Source organism: Amblyomma mixtum, chromosome 1 (genome assembly GCF_055824585.1).
Source record: "Amblyomma mixtum isolate Tamu chromosome 1, ASM5582458v1, whole genome shotgun sequence".
Lineage (NCBI taxonomy): Eukaryota > Metazoa > Arthropoda > Arachnida > Ixodida > Ixodidae > Amblyomma > Amblyomma mixtum.
In genome coordinates, this window is record NC_143012.1 from 220,751,780 (window position 1) to 220,769,781 (window position 18,002).

General features: G+C 51.2%; 1 protein-coding gene across 4 annotated transcripts in view; it reads right to left on the reverse strand.

Moving 5' to 3' along the window:
• LOC149370972 (uncharacterized) overlaps positions 1-18,002 on the reverse strand; it is a 422,419-nt gene that overhangs the window by 87,302 nt on the left and 317,115 nt on the right. For 3 of the 4 annotated variants that reach the window (XM_089564096.1, XM_089564104.1, XM_089564116.1), the window contains exon 2: positions 2,148-2,201. The exons of the other annotated variant lie outside the window; for it this stretch is intronic. In XM_089564096.1, coding sequence (XP_089420222.1) covers positions 2,148-2,201 — 54 coding nt within the window. The remainder of the gene's footprint in view (positions 1-2,147; positions 2,202-18,002) is intronic. 4 annotated transcript variants of the gene reach the window in all.

An 18,002-nucleotide genomic window follows, 5' to 3' on the forward strand; every position in this document is an offset into this window, starting at 1 on the left:
TATACGTGCTCTTTCCTCTCCTGTCTTCCTTCTTACTTGCTTTCATTCTGTTTGTTACTTTTTTTTCGTTTCGCGCAAAGTAGCAGCCACACATAGAGCTTCTGTTCCGAATGTGCCGCGGACGGCCTCCGGCACCAAAGGATGCGCCACGAGTTTTACGGCCGCGGTGTCGGCGTCGTCAGGCATCTTCGCCAAAAGCAGCAGCTGCCGTGAATGAAAGGAAAGCAAGCCTAAAAAGCAGTCGCCAAGGAGAAAGTTGGTTCGGCGCCGCAGCTGAGCCGCTGAAAAGCGACAACCTCGGGCAGGCAGCGCGCCTGTTACAAACGATAAACAGAGGAGATGTGTAGGAACGAGGTATGCCCGCGTGCACCATCCCACGCTGTTCCGAGTACGCTGCTTCGGTGAGGCAGCAGCAGCATGAGCAGTCAGCGGGGTAGCAAAGTACGCATGTGCTTTACGCGCAGCTGTGGACACGTCTAGCTTGAGATGATGTGTTGGAAAGCTGGAACCGCGTAGGAAGAGCCTTAAACAACGCTGCTCCCAGATGCGGACTTGAACGGTGCACAAGAAAAAGAAAGCGCAGAGGGTAATAACAAACAACAAAAAAAAAACCGGCAAAACAAAAAAATGAAATGCGGAAAGCGATTCGTGCCACCGAGCCGCGTCTCAGGAAACTGACCAGTTTGCAATGCGCGCTGCACTTCGTTAAAAGTAAGAAAAAAAGCTGTTGAAGAGGTAAAACGTTTGATCGACAGCTCGGCGTCGTAGGCGGGAGTGTAGTATCGCGAAACATTTTCTTTCTTTTTTTTTTTTTTTTACCACGCCGCCATGCTCACAGCTCCGGTTGGCTAGTCTCTTTCACTCTGTATATACAGCTCTGCGGCGCTCTTATGTTTCGCCTCAACAGCAAAACCTCAGAGCACGCACGGCACACACACTGGGATCGTGAAAACCCATTGCCATTTTGACCGACGCCGCCGCCAACGGAAATCCGTGGGCTCGACGTTACTGAGAAAATGTCCCACACACCATATAACACGACTCAGGGCCCCGGCAAAGGTTTATCGAACAACACGTGTCGGCGTTCGGAGCTTAAAATATAAAAATAAAAAGACGCAATCTCGCGCATTAAATAGCGCCCTATAGCTCCCTCTCTGTGTACGTTCCCTCGAGTAAGTTTCAGCCATGCTCCAAAACCATGCATCACGGCGGAAGCTTGACAGCTGGCACCGCTTATAACCACTGGCCATATATATTCGTGAAGCTTCTCAGACCCAATAATGATATTTAACTGTTCACAGCGCCATGGGAATCGTATCGCCGGCTGTCATTGCTCGATATATGTAACCCTTCTGAAGTTCTTTATGGAGACAGGACAATCACAGGCGAATATTTCGAGCGAACAGCCTTGCTGATTCGCCGACGCCAGTTTTAGAGATGATTTGAACTTGATTATCGCACACAGAAGCTATTTTCCGGCTTCCACGATCTGCGACGCCGTTTTTCAAAGCCGTTTATGACATCGAAACAAGCAGAGTCAGTGCGCAGCGTTTAACGCATATATATATATATATATAGGTCGTGGGTTCGGATCCCACCGGCGGCATGTGGTTGTTTTTTCTTCTGCTTTTCCAAGCTTTAAGCGATAACATATTGAGTAATATTCTAAATTGATCAACACCACGAAATAAATAAATTAATTTAAAAAAAGTCCCCTGTGCCCCTTGGTTTCTGTGGCTGTTGGCTTCTTTCATATATATATATATATATATATATATATATATTGAGTCATCGAGTTAAATGTTTCCTGTAATGAAGCGGATACTTCGTTATACTCTTTTAAGCAGTCAACCATTTCATGCTCTCTGCGTATATATATATATATATATATATATATATATATATATATATATATATATATATATATATATATGACCATCCACAGCTTCCATGTTATGCTATATATTATTTCCGTCTACCTCCTACCACCTCCCCAGGGAAAAGCATATGCAACGAAACAATGAAGCAGCTGATTTTCCGGTCAAAATTGCCGTTTTTGAATGTGGAAGAAGAGTGAACTACTGAAAATACCCTTTGACGGCGAGCACCTAAAAACAGTGCGAGGAAAAAGAGATTCGCGGACTCACCCTGACTTTTAGGAGAGGTATCTGTTGGCACGCTGTCCTTTGCTTGTCTTGTTGCTGGAAAGAGACAAGACAGTGGGGAAACAGGTCAGAGGATGTGCCATTTTTTTTTGCAGAGCGCTAACCACGAACGTCGTGAAGCCTCAAAACGGGCATTCTTAAATGTTCGCAATCTGCTGAGGTAGCTTAGAAGTGTCTGCTCTAGATCTTAAAGTATTTTTTTTTTACATAATAAATACGTCAGTCCCTGCAAGAGATCACGACATTATCTTTAGATTCCGAATCCAATCGATAATAAACAGCATGTAACAGATGATACATCTCACGAATAGAGCGCGAAATGATATAGATAAGAAAAATGAAACAAGTCAGTGGACATGTGGCTTACGTGTTCAAGGAACGAACAAAATAGCGTTTCTTAATAAGGTGACTGACGCACACGGCATGTTTTCCCTTACCTAACCACACGAAAACTAATTCAAGCGCCACTACTTAACGAGGCACATAACATAGAATGAACGCCCGTTACGACATTTGATCCATTACGAATATCGTTTTATTCCTCGGAACTTTGCCAACCATGCACACTGCCGAGTGCACTAGCCGTTCACTCAATTCAAGCAAAATCCGTCCTATTTAAAAACTTCCAAACGTCTCCTTGGCTTCGCCGTTATTAACTGTATACATATACATATATACGTCCACGAGAATCTGTTTTATCATTATGTTCAAAGGAAAAAGGGTGTGTCTCGCGGGTGCGAAAAGGTGGACTCGCCCACCGCACCAGCAATCATCTCGAAGCACGACTTATCCGAGATCGGCACATTGGCTGCGACGCAGATCTCCGAGGCCACGCGCGGCGCAATCAAGCGTCGCGACGGTCATTCGCAGCGCGCCAAACAGAGCAGCGGCGACAGAGGAGCGGAAAGAATGAGCCTCCACAATACACACACGCCGTCGCATCTTCTCGCCTGGGTGTGTTTCAATCTCTGGCCGCAGAGCAGCACATTGCGGCGCGAAGCCGAGTCCGCCCGCCCGGCCGTCCCATTCTCTGGACACAGTGAACCACCCGTCTCGAGCGAGACTTGTCATCTGCGAATCGTCCCCTGCTCTTTTTTCTCGTTTTCCAACTCTCTCAATTTGTTTATTTCTCTTTCGCAATCTCCAGCACTGCCGAGACTCGTCGCGGAGACTGAAGGAGACCCGCCCAGCGCCGTTCCGACGACGCAACGTTCTTCCAACGCTCAGCCAGGCCGGCTGACTGGCTGCATATGGGCGGCGGCCCCATCATGGGCCGTTCTCTACACGCAAAAAAAGAAAGAAAGGATGTGGAGGAGGGGTGCGCGAGGGGTCGTTACCTCGAGAGAGCGGGCCGGGCGTTGCGAGCGGCCGCGCCGCTGCGTTTCTTCTTGCACCGCTCGCGGAACGCTGAACGCGAGTGTACAAAACACACAAACACACACACACGCGTGCACACTTTGCCTACTACCGCTGCTACAACAACCATCGCCACCACCACAGCAGCCACACACAAGCCAGTCCGCCTTCAATCCTCCTCTTCTTTCTACATGCTAGCAGGCCTATCTCTCTCTCTTTTCTGCCTCTCTCTCTCTCCGTCTTGTGCATTTCCTGCTACGGTCGGGAGACAGGTAATCTGCCCTCCCCTCCCTCCATGCATCTCCGCATACTCCTCCTGGCTGGAGGAGAGATGACCCCGTCTTTGTGCCGCGCATCTCTCTCGTTCTTCGGTGCCGAGTTTCAAAAGAGGCTGGCTCCTCCGCCACCGCGGTGGTTGCTGTTGGTGGTCGCGGCCCTGTTGTATTATAATGACGGTGACGCGCTCTACCTCTCATGATCGCGCGCCGAAAGAGGGGACGACCTGGAGAGGTCGACCGCGCGCCACAAAAACCACAACCGCCACCCGCAAGCAGCAGCAGCCTGCCGCTGCCACCAGCGACGGTGATGCGACCAACGCCAACGCGAAAGCCCGCCACGAGAGACCGAGTGAGCCGACGCCCAAACTTAGCGGCAGTTCGCGCACGAACTGCAGCAGCGGCAGTTTTTGTTCACCTCCGCTTGGGATTCAACAGAGTCCCCGCAAAGCCGGCGGAGCGCGAACGAAGAAAAAAAAAACAACACAACAGCGGCTGACTTCGTGGGAATATAGAGAGAAGTCATAGCGCGCGGTCAAACCCACGCGGTCTCTGCTCGGTGCGCTGCCCTGCCTGCACAGATGGCGAGGTCGCTTGAAGATAAAGACGCTCTAAAGTTTATAGTGCGAGCGCGATCACGCCCAAATAAATGACGCCCCCCCCCCCCCCCCCTTTCCTTTCCACCTCCCTTTGGGCGTTGGTAGGCATGTAACGCAGCGGGAGGCGCGGAATGGGCTTGCGCGCGTCCTAGAGCGAGACAGAGAAGATCGAGAACGTTTCGCGTCTTTCCGTCGTGATTTCTTCATACTTTTATCTGGCCCCTGGGTGTGGGGGAGGTGGGGTGGCTCGGCTTCGTGCGTGGGCTGTCTCTGTCCGCCTTCATAAGCCCTTATAAGGCTCTGATAAGTTTCTAGCGCGTGAAAGTTGGCGTGGGAATGTGTGTGAGCAGTTCTAGAAATCGTGCTCTTCCAAGAATAGAGAGCTCTAGCCTTGTGGAGACGCGACACTATGTTTGGGCTGGGACACGTCTGCTAATCTAAATAAGAAATATATCGAGGCGCGATTACTAAAATCATGCGCCTTTATATTATAGTTTTCGGGTCATATTGCCGTATCCAGCATTAAACTGGATGAATGTCGTGTGCTGAGCGCCGACACAAGTATATAGGCTGTGCCGAGCTTCTTTGAAAGTTTGAAGAAACTGACTCCTCGAGGACGAGTTGACCACCCGCTCAGAAAGCCAACGACTGGCGATCACAAATGATTCAGTCGTCAATAAGTGTATGTACCAACAATTTTGTATGTATACCAACCCAAAGCGCAGCGTTAATCACAAGTAGCTTCTTTAGCCTCACCTCTCCACTGTGTACGACCGGATGACGAATAGAATATTTTACAGCGGAGCTCTATGCAGCCGTCGCACCCTTCAATGCAGGCCAGGATTAAAAATGGAGGGAAAAACAAAACCAACAAAAACGGGTATATTCGCCACTGTAACCAGAGCGCTGTAGAGACGACATCTGGGCTCGTGTAACATCAATCCAACGCTTATTCCCTCTACAATGGGGACCAGGCTATAGGCTGAGTCGAGCCAAACAAAGAGAGAGAAAGAGGGGGGGGGGGGGGGGGGGCAGAAAAGCTCTGGATGAAAAGAAAGCGCCCAGCGGAAGGAACGAAAGTGGTAAGAGTAAACGGTGAAGGACTGCGCCTCTACGAAGCGCACCACGCCAGAGAGCCGGCACATGCAGGAAGAACAAGCGCGGCCATTGTCTCCGCGAGTTAGCCGCAAGCCACTGGAGGCGCTTTTCCGCCACCGCAGATAACAACACAACGCGGCGTGCGCGCTACGCAACGGCCTTGCGGCTTTATCGGGGCCTATTATGCGCCCCCAAGGCTCCCGACGACTAAGCAGCACTGCTGTAGTACACACAAGCTATACGCTACACGCGCACATCCATGAAACACGGTGGAGCTTGTTAGCGGGAACACGACGTCGAGTTCGTGGCCTCGCAACGCCGCGGACGACGGAGAGCGGTTAATGGACGACACTGGTCGACCACAGCACGGCTGCTTGCGCCTACAGAGACGGACCCTACGCAGGCTGCGCCTATGTAGGACAGATGTCATGGGCAATATATTAAGCAAGAGCAGAGAAGTGGGGCTGTGTGCGTTGAGCAGCCTGACAGTGCTTGCATTTAATTCCCAGTAACACCGCGACAAGCGTTATCTCTCTGGCCGGTGCATTTCCTGATCGGTCGGTTGACGTGCCCCTTGCAAGTCGTGCACGCAATGGACTGCAGCGTATCTAGGAAACGCGAGCGGCTTGCATTGTACCGAGACCGTGTGCAGCAACAATGTTCATCGGCGAGATAAACTTGAAATTGGCAAGGCCGAGTCTTATCTCTGGCTTCCGTACCGCCCGGCCGGTCGGCATGCATTATGCCAGTCTCGTTCAGGTCTGTTGAGTCAGCGGTAAGGGTTATCAGGCTTCTGCAGTGGAAGATAAGGAAGCCTACCGAGCATTGAGAACAAAAAGGAGGCTAAATAAAGAAGTGACGAAATCCATTCTTCGAATCGCATGACATGCGCGTAGAAATATGCAACTCGGTTTTGTCGGAAACACGACACGCCCATCATGCATTGCATTACATTGTACTGTATTGTACTTCAATTTACGAGAAATGCAGGAAGTTGAAACTAAAAGCTGCGGTAGGCAGTTTGCAGGGCCCTCAATCCCTAGTATATAACGACGACAGCAAGGCGGAGCATATGAATACGTTGTTTTCCACACTGCTACGGTGCAAAACAAAAGAAAATAAACCTGACCTACTTAACTACACGCGCTAACGACAACACGTCACGAAAAAACTGTTTCCTCCATCACAGATATATTCAGACGTTTTGTATTCAGTACTGCTGGAGATGCAAACAAAACGTTCGTGCATTCAGAACAAAACGTATACCCACACTTCGAACGTGACTCACAGAAAGTTTGGAGCACGGTTTCAACAGCTTTGAAAATTCTGTAAGTTGGTGACACGCCATCGTGAGACTGGGGGTAGCTCTAATTTTCATTACGGGGTGCAACCAGGAACAGAGAGAGTAAGAGAGAAAAACGGGAAGACTGCACGCAGTGGGCTGAACTGCTCAGGTCGACGCTTTATCGCATAATGCGCACACTCGCTCCGTGCATCCAAAGTGGTACTCGTCGCTCGCAGAGAGAAAAAGAAATATATATAAAAAAAAACTACACGAGGATGCGCTGTGCAGCGACTGCATGCGAGGCGGCGTTGTTTTTACGGGCGGTACGTGATCGCTGGTGCGCGCATACAATGAAGAAGCAGAGCGGGTGCGTATGAAAGGGTGCGCAGGACGCTTCTTTTATGTACGCCCCGAACGTCGCTCTCTCGAAGCCGCCCCGGGAGTATACACAATGCGAAACGGGGCCAGTTTCTTTCGGGCAAGCTGGGAACAAAGCTCATAGGCATGCAGGTATTAATGCGCGACTCTGCCAGACACCGTGTGGGAGAACGGGAGAAACGGTTTGCAGCGCGAATGCATAAACTACTCGGAATCACGCATTCGGGTTACTTTCGGTAGGCAGTAGCGTACTCTACAGACATACGCGGAACACACACAAACACGCAAGCCCACTGGGACAAAGAGGGAAATAACGGTTTATTAAAAGAGCATACTGTTTACCAGGGTACATACGCGAATGCCTAGCTGCGTGTCGAGGCCCAGATGGCGCGGAGCGGTGTGACCGAGAGATCAAAGAAGAGACAACGCGCTCTCTTTACTTGTTAGCGAAGCACAGGCAAGGGTTAACTAGTTTATGTTAAGAGAAATCTAGGTCATGTTTTAAGATTACGCCCACTCAAACAATGAGGCACTCCGCAAAAAGAAGCACCGCGGACTGATTTCAAATGGAGCTCAACTAACTCCCAGGCGTTCTTGCACTTCGTCCCACAAGAAATGAGTGGATTCGATTGCGGCCGGCAATCGAATCCGCGTACTCGTGGTCAGCACCGGAACGCAGCAAAGCCGTTGCAACCCCCCCCCCCCCCCCCCCCCCCCCCTCCAAAACCCACCCCATGTCGGGCGGTAATCCGCACTTCAGCTGCGGGGCCCTTCTGTCAACAGCAGCACCGAACAGCTTTCTTCTATCCTGTTACACGAGTACCGCGCGCAGGGTATAGGGTGATTCGATGAGTCGACGGCGGAATAACAAGAAATTACTACCACAAGCAGCCTTCAAACGAAGCTAAAGCCGCTCAGAGAGAGAGAGAGAGTACACCCTGGTTCAACCGGAACGCGTAGCTCCGTCTGTCGGGGTGGCTGTCTGGAGAGCAGGCCCTCTCCTCCCCAACTTTGCTTTTAGACCCCGGTAGACGTTCACGTGCCCGCAGTGTGCATGTTCCCGGTTGGTGTCGTCGCGTAAATCAGCCACCCGGCACCGCGTGCGTCGTAAAAGGCTGATTTAATAATTCCTTTTTCGGGAAGGGCGTCTCTGTTCCGTCAAAGGGAAGAAAAAAGGAGATATATATCAGAAAATACGGCGGTACCCAAACGCCGCGCTGCGGACGAGGTACAGTTGAAGCCATAGGTATATAAATATACGGTCCCTGCCATCGGCACACAGGTCCGGCGGTCAGCGCGCATCTCCGAGCGGCGTTGATTTGCGGTCGAGAGGAGCTCGGGCCGGGAACGGCCTTTTCGGTGAACATACATACGCCCGTTGTTGTGCTCATCGGTCGGCTCAGTGAGAGCGCCGGTCAGCCAGGCGGGCGGACAGACAGCCGAGCCTGGCTAGGCGGCTATCCGCGCAGTGCGTTTTCGCATTGGGGGAAGGAACGCCTCTAAGCGCCACGCGGTCGTAAAAGATGAGAGAGAATCGCGGCCCACAGGTCTCTGATGTACGGCGCTACCGCGATATCAGCTTCGCGCGCCGACTGGGGAGGGTGCATCAGGATGCGTAGCAGTGAGGTTTCTACGGCGCTATAGTTGGCCGGCAAACTCACGACGCTGTAGTTTCTTCGTGCATGATTTATCTGTTTGTTTATTCAATGCCTGAACCTGTCTCCAAAGCATTAGTGTAGAAGGCATTTTGCAAAAAAAAAGGTACAAAATGACCGGGATATAATAGTAAAGAGAGAGACATAAAACCTTGCAGGCTTTTTAAATGTTGGACGAGTCAGGTGGGCGGATTCCTCAAGTTCAGGACTCTGGTAGCTTCCGCTGATGTCTGGATCCGTTGGATTGTCCGACGTTGGTCCTCCAGACCATTGCCAGTCAGCGCTGCAATGGTCTGCTCCTATGATGTGTGCGATGTTGATAGGTGGGACGGTTTTCGCACGCAATTCCACGAAATGTTGAATAGCGTGCGTTTACTGCTGCGATAAGTGAAGTGGTATTAGAAGGGTGGATGAGGCTGCACAAGTACAGGTTAGGGAAGGTGTTTGTCTGTATTCCCCTCCAGAATGTGGCTTCTTCAGTGGTGAGTTTAATATGGGGAGAGGGATACAGTAGAGGTACAAGAAAACAGATTGATAACTGATAGATTGATTTTCTTTTTTTTTTTCTGAGCTAGGCAGCCAGGTAAAATGCAATAACTTCTCAAAGTTCTCGTATAAAACACCTTTGTACTCTAACGTAATTATTTTGAAACAGCAACGACACCTAAAGAACCGCTGTCTCTTCGTCTCGAGCCCGTACAAAGTTTAAAGAACTGCGAAAGCCGCTGTATAGCCGCCCAGGATTGAGCGCTCTCCCCGCCAATCTCCTAGAACTTCATTTCGCTCCCTCGCTCTACTTCTTTAACTACTTCTGTATGATAGTTAACTTACGTAAATCACAAACATCTGTACAAGAAAGGTGCACGAATGAACTGAAAACCCAACTTGTTCCTCCGGACTTTCACAAAGCAGCTTCACGTGAGAAAGTGTTTAACCCCAGAACAGGACAGACTGCGGTCAAATTCTCAAAGAAGGATCGCTAAGAGAAACAGTTTCGCCTCAGTAATCGCTTTCACCGAAGTCCACTGACCCGAAGCGAAGAGGCCACTTTTAAGTCCGCCGTCCACGAAAGGCTAACAAACGACAGCGGTTGAAAAATCACACAACAAGAAAAAAGAAAGGGTCAGAAAGAGAAGAGTCCCCCGGCGCCAAAGAGACGGGACAAAGAACACAAACGAAGTCGCAACACATCTCGCAATCCTTCTCCAACAGTGCTGGCTCCGGCGGCGAGTCTCGGAACGGTGTAAACATGTTTGCGGCCGCGCCGATAAAAAGGCAGCAGTGTCCGTCTGCAGTCCAAAATCCCTTCGGCACGCAGAGAGCTTCTCCCAACACCGCCATAGGCACACACATACACGCGCGCACTCTGGCATATACACACATACAGGTAAAAAAGGAACGCCTTCTGCGCGCCGGAGATGTTTACAGCGCCCCACCTTCTTTACGGCTCAGTCGAGGGCATACATAGGCGGCGTGCCGTTCGCTTTACGACTCCGGCCAGACCCCGGCGGCAGGTTCACAAATCGACGCGCTCGACTGCTGCTACTTCTGCTGCGCAGCCCGAGCTGATCCCTCACGGAGGAAGCCCGACGGAGCGCGACACTGGCGGTGTTCTCACCGAGACCGCGGCGTGGTCGAACATGCACACGGAGCGCGACCGCGGCGCGATCGTATCGCGCTCCGTCGGCTCCGGCCAGCGAACGACCGCCGCCGCTCAATCTTTTAATCCGCCGTCGGGAAGATTTCTATCGGGCGAATTTTCGAGCGCGCTTGGTCAGTGACGCGAGACGCGGACCGGTGGGTTTGCACAGAGCGTTTTTGTGTTTCTCTATGCATGCTTGCGCCCCCCCCCCCCCACTCTCTCTCTCTCTCTCTCGGGTTTAGTGGGTTGGTTACCCCTCACTTGCTTTGCTCGCATTCTGGCTCTATACCCCCCCCCCCCCCCCCCCCCCCCCCTCCTCTCCTCCTCAGCCCCTCTTTTACACCTGATCTTCCGTTTTCGTGATCGCACGCTTGGGTTACAGTTCTCGGAGCATTGAATGCATGCCTGCTCTTTCTAACCAAAAGCCAACCACAGAAGATGAGCTGCGGTCGTTAGCGGGTTAAGCACGGGCGCTTGTTCGCTCTCGCGAACAAGCGCCCGGCATTATCTGGGACCCACCGTGCTCCTAAACGAGAGAAATAAAATAGGAAAGGGAAGAAGAAAAAGAGAAGAAGCTACTTTTGACCGTGTGTCACTGGTTTCCCGGAGAAGCCTATATAACTCTTCTAGGAAAGAACACAAGAAACTCGCCCCTTTATGAGCGACCACGAAGCTCTGCAGAGGCACCTGTGTCCTGCGCTTGAAATCCAGAAACTCGATAAGCGCGCGAAAAAGAGTGCAGCGAGGCTCGGAGCGCCTTGGGACCGCCGTAATGGTTTCGAGCGACCACTGCTCGCGTTTCGAGCTTTCGGGAGTTTTATTCAAACCATTAAACGGGGAAACTTGAAACGCCCAGATCACATTACCCCAGACATGGCAGTTGCGCGAAACACACACACACAAGACAGGTTACGGGACGAGCGCAATCCCGTACCCCTTTCCTTCTCGTAAAGCAACCTTTGCGCACAAGTGTGCGCGGATAGAATTAATGCACGGCGCCATGTTTTTAGTGCGTGCAGGAAGATTTATTCCGATTCCAGCGAATCATGCTACTACTTTCTTTCTTTCTTCGAGTCATTGTTTTTCTTTTCATTCGACTTATTTAGGAGCCGTAAAACCGGTGCAATTTAATGCCCTCTACTCTTTGCCCGAGTGAGCTTGTTCATTTTATCTTTGTATTATTATTTTTTTGGCAAATTCTTCGACCCTACCTACGCAGGCATCGAATGCAATGAGTGGGCCAACAGTGAGACGCGAGCAGCAGCCCACAAGACAGCATCTATACGCCTAACGCTCTGACCACCTTCATAGGTACACACACCTTCCCGTTGGAGCTCTCAGCCTTCAAAGAAACCGCGAAGAAGCGGTATCAATCAATCAATCAATCAATCAATCAATCAATCAATCAATCAATCAATCAATCAATCAATCAATCAATCAATCAATCAATCAATCAATCAATCAATCAATCAATCAATCCCTGATTCAATTTCTTTGCCCATGCGTATATTTGATCGATGTCAAAACGAGAGCTGCCCATCGAATAAGAGCTGAATAATGCTGAGCCACGTCGACCCATGATTGGTAGCTTTCCCGAAGTACTACGCGTCCTGCAGAGATATCTGAGCACTGAGGAAGGACATTCATTCGAACCTGGCGCTGACGTGAGTTGCACTTTCGAAATATGAGACGCTCCTTTAAAAGCGACGTCAGCGTCATTTTCAGCAATTCTAGCATGCGCTCGTGAAAGCCGTTCTCAATATATTTACGATCGAGGAAAACTATCAATTGATCAAGTTCGCGTAACAATTTGTTGAGGCTCTATAGATCATTACACTGAACGACACAGCCTACAGCAATGGCCGAAGTGCAATACAATGTTTGCGCGATACAACTTACGACCTATTTGAAATGGTGATGATTTACCCCAGCGAATGTCGATTCACTCTTGTCGTCGCAAAAAAAAAAAATGCAAAGACGAAACGGCTAAAGAACTCAGTAGCAGAACCAGTCCGCCTTAGAACAAACTCGTCCAAACCTTCACACTGCTCTGACATAGGTATGTTTCGCCTCTATCGCTGCGTTCTTTATTTTCACGGCAATATAAATAAACTGTCCATGTCTATTCCGGTGCGGATGCGCCGCCACCAGAAACAGCGGCCCTAGGGAACCACGAAGGCCCATGTCAAAACCCAGTCTCCCTCTGGCATTCTCAAACGGGCGCAACAACGGAAAGGCGTGAAAAGGTTCCACGAATTGTATACCGCCGCATCACCCCCGGCCCCTTCTGTACAGCGTCGCATAATCCCTTCGCTCCCTTAAAAAAGCGGGGCCTCCTCTGCAAAGGCTATGGCGGCGAGACTCGACAAACGCGTCCGAAGAAAAGGCCCTGTGTCAGCAGCCGGGTCGCGCAGCTGTTACAAGAGGTCGCGACGCGAGGCCCGGCCGAGCCGCGGCGGTGACGGCTGCTGCTTCAACCCCCTCCCACTCCGCCCCCCGCGTTTGTCCCGCTCTCGGCTCGGACCGACGAAGGGACGGGGTAGACGATGGATGGATAGATGGATGGATGGATGGATGGATTCAGCCGCGGAGGCCAGTGGACAAGCTGACGCATTGATTTCTCTTCCCCCCTTCGCTCTCTCCCCACTTCGAGATGGATCGTCCCCCGGGGAGTGTTTTAAGCGGGTTCCCGGGGGCAGTTGGAAAAGAGATGGGAGGGAGAGGGAGGCGGTGGCCAGCTTCTTTCCGTTCGATCGAGTTAGCTCTCCGCGTGTTCTCCCGCTACAGCATTGACGAATTGCAAATGGCGCGGTTCGGTCGACCCACCGCTGCCGTCGCAGTGTCTTTTGTTTAGAATCGCAGCACGTGTCTGTCCGCCCGCCCGTCTGCCCCCCCCCCACCTCGACAGTCGAGATTGTCTGCGCCGCGGAGTCCCACGTGGCGTGCGCGTCGGCAGAGTTCTGTGCAGCACGGCCGAAGCAGTATTATGAAAGAAGGCGTACCGTCGCTGCGCAGCGTCCAATCGTGGTTTCGTCTGACAGGCTGCATCGCTTTGTCGCAGACTTGCGGAGGAGCTTCAGGTTGTTGACCACCTGTTCTTTGTGCAGCTGAAAACGCGCTCGACAGCGGCAGCACTCAAAGTCGCGTGACCAACGTTAGATGGACAAAATAGAGCACAGCGAAGAACCAGCCTGAATTGCCTGAATTGGAACCGAGTCGAAAATAACAAAGTTGGCGACGCCGCACCAAACTTTAGCTCATCAGCGAGGTAGTCCGAGCCGTGCCCGTCAAGCACACACTCTAAACCCGAATACGCAAAAGGGGAGTAAGCATTCCCTTTTATAAAAGGGCGCTCTTGAGATGTCGACGCTTTTTCAGATCGTGGCACAGCGTCAATGTTTGCGCACGGACACACGCGCGCGACTGGAGACTCGTGCATAGTGAAGGCTAATTGACGAGCGCGTCCGCGCCGGCGCCACGTGCCGCTAGGATCCCACGCAGAGGGAAGGTCACGTACGAAGCAACGCATTCGGGTCCCGCAGCAGAGATCAATGAAGTCACTTTTTGTGCGAGTCAATGACGGCATTGTGCTGGCGCTGTCGCGCGTGCTAATGCTAGCATCCCGGAAGGTGAATTCGTAGGAACGCATAGAGCCGTGACCCTAAAGGGGCCTTAATTGAATGAGAAAGCCGACGTTTTCCTAAAAATTAAGAAAAAATCGTGTGGGAATCGGTAACTCTATACGGGAAAATGAAATCGGAATAAAAATAATTCAGGCAGAGTATACTATTCGCTGTCTGATTTGTATCCACTCTTTACCGGAAGTACCCCTCACATAAAGAGCAGTATTCTACTCGCTAGAGACTTTTGTGCGGCCGGGTTCTACTGCATGTTGCGAAATGCCAGTCGTCTAAAAATGATGTTGCTTACAAGCGCACTCCGTGAAAGCTGATACCATGGCCTCTCCGAGCGTGTTAGCCACACAAGCGGTGATCATGAAGATGCTATACATCTTCTCATATATCCGATGCGCAAAATGGGAAAGGGTGATTCAGACGGATTAGGCAAAGACATGGAAAGATTCAGTCATTAAAAAAGCAAAAATCAATTATTGCATCTTAACGTTACTTGCAGCCTCAATTCACACCAGCATGTTCATGACTTATTCAGCTTCCATGGCTCATCTCGACTCAAGGGACACTCATAGCCACGAACGTTCAGGATTACCCTATAGCACATATGACTCACTCGAACCCAGGCAGTGACTCAACCAAGTTCGGGAACAAACTCCCGCTACTCGCACCGTCTCCTTCCCGCACCTATGCAGGAACGTGAGGAGACGCGGCTAGGTGGCGACCCCCTGCTTTTCTCCGCGGCATAATTTTTGGGAAAACGTGGCACATAATGACATCATCAGACCCGTGCCGTGCAGTCAGGCCTAGCAGCGCCCCGAAGGCACCGGCCCCGGCAGCAACAAAACAGTTCCCCGCCAGTCGCCCGCTAGAACAACGCGCTCATTCCCGACACTAGACGACGACCAGCGGAGGGATGCATCCCCAGGGCGCTATATAATAGCGCCGGGCAAAACTCTAGAAACAGGCGCAAAAAAGCCCATACACCTTCCCCGCTCCCTGACGCCATATACAGACCCGAGGGAATAATTCTTGCGACCTCATCTTGTTCAAAGAACTAACAGACGAAGCACACGCGCGCATAAAGAAACAGCCAGCAGCACACGGCACGGACCCTGGCCTAATCTGCGCGCATTTATATGCGACCTGTCCTTGGAGAAAAACAAAGGAGAAGGGAAAAAAGGGGGAACGAAGAAGACAGCAATCGATACAGGATCGGGCGAGATGAGACCGGCTCGCCCCCAATCGCCCCAGAGCTGCAGCGAGCACAGTATGTACACATACATACGCAAAGCACGAGCTTGCATACGAAAGTAGGATCCCACCCCGAACCCGCCCGTCACATCCTAGACAGCGTCGTCGGCGGCGAGCACAGACACGCCGTCGACGACGAGGACGACAAAGACCCGGGTCGTCCCGGCCGCGCGGTTACAGCGGCCGCTCGTAGCTAGCCCCTCCCTCGCGCGGTGTGCTAATCCCCATTGTTTCGCGCTCAGCGGTCGGGGCCGACATACGCAGTGACGGCCGCATGTGAGGTTCCTCATTCTGCATGCGGAATGAAGGCTCTCCCCAGCGCACCTGCGGTAGTGGTCCGCCCTCTGGCGGTCGTGCGCTTGAGCTCGCGGCCTAATTGAAAACGGAGAGACAGACAGGGTGGTCTATTCCAGCTTGCCGTCCCGCCCCGGTGGCGGCGAGCGGGGAATCCGGCGACGACCTCGTTCGTTCGTCCCTTCCTTCGCAAGCGGCTCGTAGAAAATGCACAAGATCCGCGCCCAGAACACGGGAAATTTAAAATGGGACAGAGAAGAGGAGACGCCACAAAGCGAAAATAAACAATGCGAGCCTGAGAGACAGACACGCGAACAAAGGAATCGGATGGTGTTTTTTTTATTATTGAATTTTTCTATTGTTGGTCGAGTGCATGAACCGGTGCGGAAGAAGCTGCACGAGAGAGAGGAACGCGTCACAGTGGGAGAGAGTGAAGGCTTCGTAAAATTACATTCTACCCGCGGCGTCTCACCCTGAATCTTCGCCCATTGTTTCCGACCGCAGCTTGCGAGGGTTCGTGTCGCGCAGCGGCGGTGTCCGGACTGCAGCCAATCTTAGAGTATGTGGCGATTTCTACTAGACATCCACTAAGGCTGCGGCGTCGGAGCCCGGGATAGCCCCGACATCGCCCTCGGGGTAAACGAACGGCTAAGCCGGCCGAGTAAAGGAGCTTACATGCGCGCTCTACTTTCCCGTATACACGGCATATATACCGCTGTCGACTATTTCAAAAGAGCGCTGCATGAAACTACGTGACAAGGTGGAGCAAATACACGCTGCAATGGCCGTGTTGTGTACACAGCGGCAAGACACACACGCACAGAGGAGAACGGGGCAAATCTCATTTCTCCGAGCTCGACTCGGACCCGCGGCTGGGATCAGCCACTTCGCCGCCGAGTAAAGCTCCTGTGCTTCCCGTCTTACTCTTCGCGCTTCTGCGCGCCAAATTGAGCCCCTGCTACACTATATACCGCCGTGCGACTCGCCCCGTATACGCCGGAGGGGGGGGGGGGGCTTAGGCACGATATATGTGCGGCACGGCGGGGTCCACACACTGTTTAAAGCTCCGGCTCTGCGGTTCAATCTCGCCTTGCATACTTAAAGAACCGCGGTGGAATGGAGAAAGAAATAGAAGAACAGAAGAAACGAGTTGGAGGGGAAACGCTCGCCTGTGCTGCGGTGCTGTGCCCACCCAGCTCGGAGCACGTATCAGAGAGAGAATAGCTATTACACCTGAGTAAGCAATTTATGAGCCCACCGGTAAAACCGAGCATTGTATACGAAATGCCGTGCGCGCTCAGAAGAGCTATAGAGATAAATATTTATACACCGCGAAGGTGACGATTTGATGAGAGATTAGATAATGTACTCGCAGCCTGTGTATACAGTGATGTCCGCCTCGTAGATTTCGGCGGCAAAGCAGTGCCGTTTGCAAATGTGCATTCATATCGACGCAGATGCTATAATTGGCTGCGCAAATGCCACAGCACCGTCAGAGACAGACCATGCTGCACTCTGGCTAGAACTGTTTGATTATATATTTATATATATATAAAATGCGAAATTGAGAAACGCTTCTTTTAAGTAAAAATTTATTGGGAGTCGACGTTTCGGACAGAGCCTGTCCTTTTCAAGACTGAAGTTACGTGGTTCTTGCTTGAAGACCCTTTAAGAAGAGAAGCAAGAACCATGTAACTTCAGTCTTGAAAAAAGACAGGCTCTGTCCGAAACGTCGACTCCCAATAAATTTTTACTTAAAAGAAGCGTTTCTCAATTTCGCATCTTATTTAAACTAGCAACCAAGTACGTTTATCTTATTGTGCTATATATATATATATATATATATATATATATATATATATATATATATATATATATATATATACCCGTGCGGTCACGGACGTCAACGTAATGACGTTGTCCAAGCACATGTGCTTGCACTCCCACAGTGCAAGTCGAGATAAGCGGATTAGAAAAACGCTCATGTTTCCGCTGTGCTTCTAGTGTCATACATGACGGCCGCTATGACCTCCATGCAACCCATGTATACTACACTAGCGCACACCAATGCTCATGCAACATTTCGCTTCACCCACTGACTGCGTTTTGTGTTGTTTTTTATTATTATTAATAGCGCTGAAAACAATTACACATCAGGGCAGAACTCGCGCAAGCTTTCGCCCTAACAGTCACTGAATCGTTAAAGCGAAACTCGGGAGAGAGAGAGAGAGAGAGAGAGAGAGAGAGAGAGAGAGAGAGAGAGACTCTTTAATGAAGAGCAGAGAATTCAGCCGGCGTTTTAAAAATCGCTGGCATGCTACTCTGCGTAGGGAGGGGAATTTGGGAGATAAAGACAGAAGGAGAGCAGA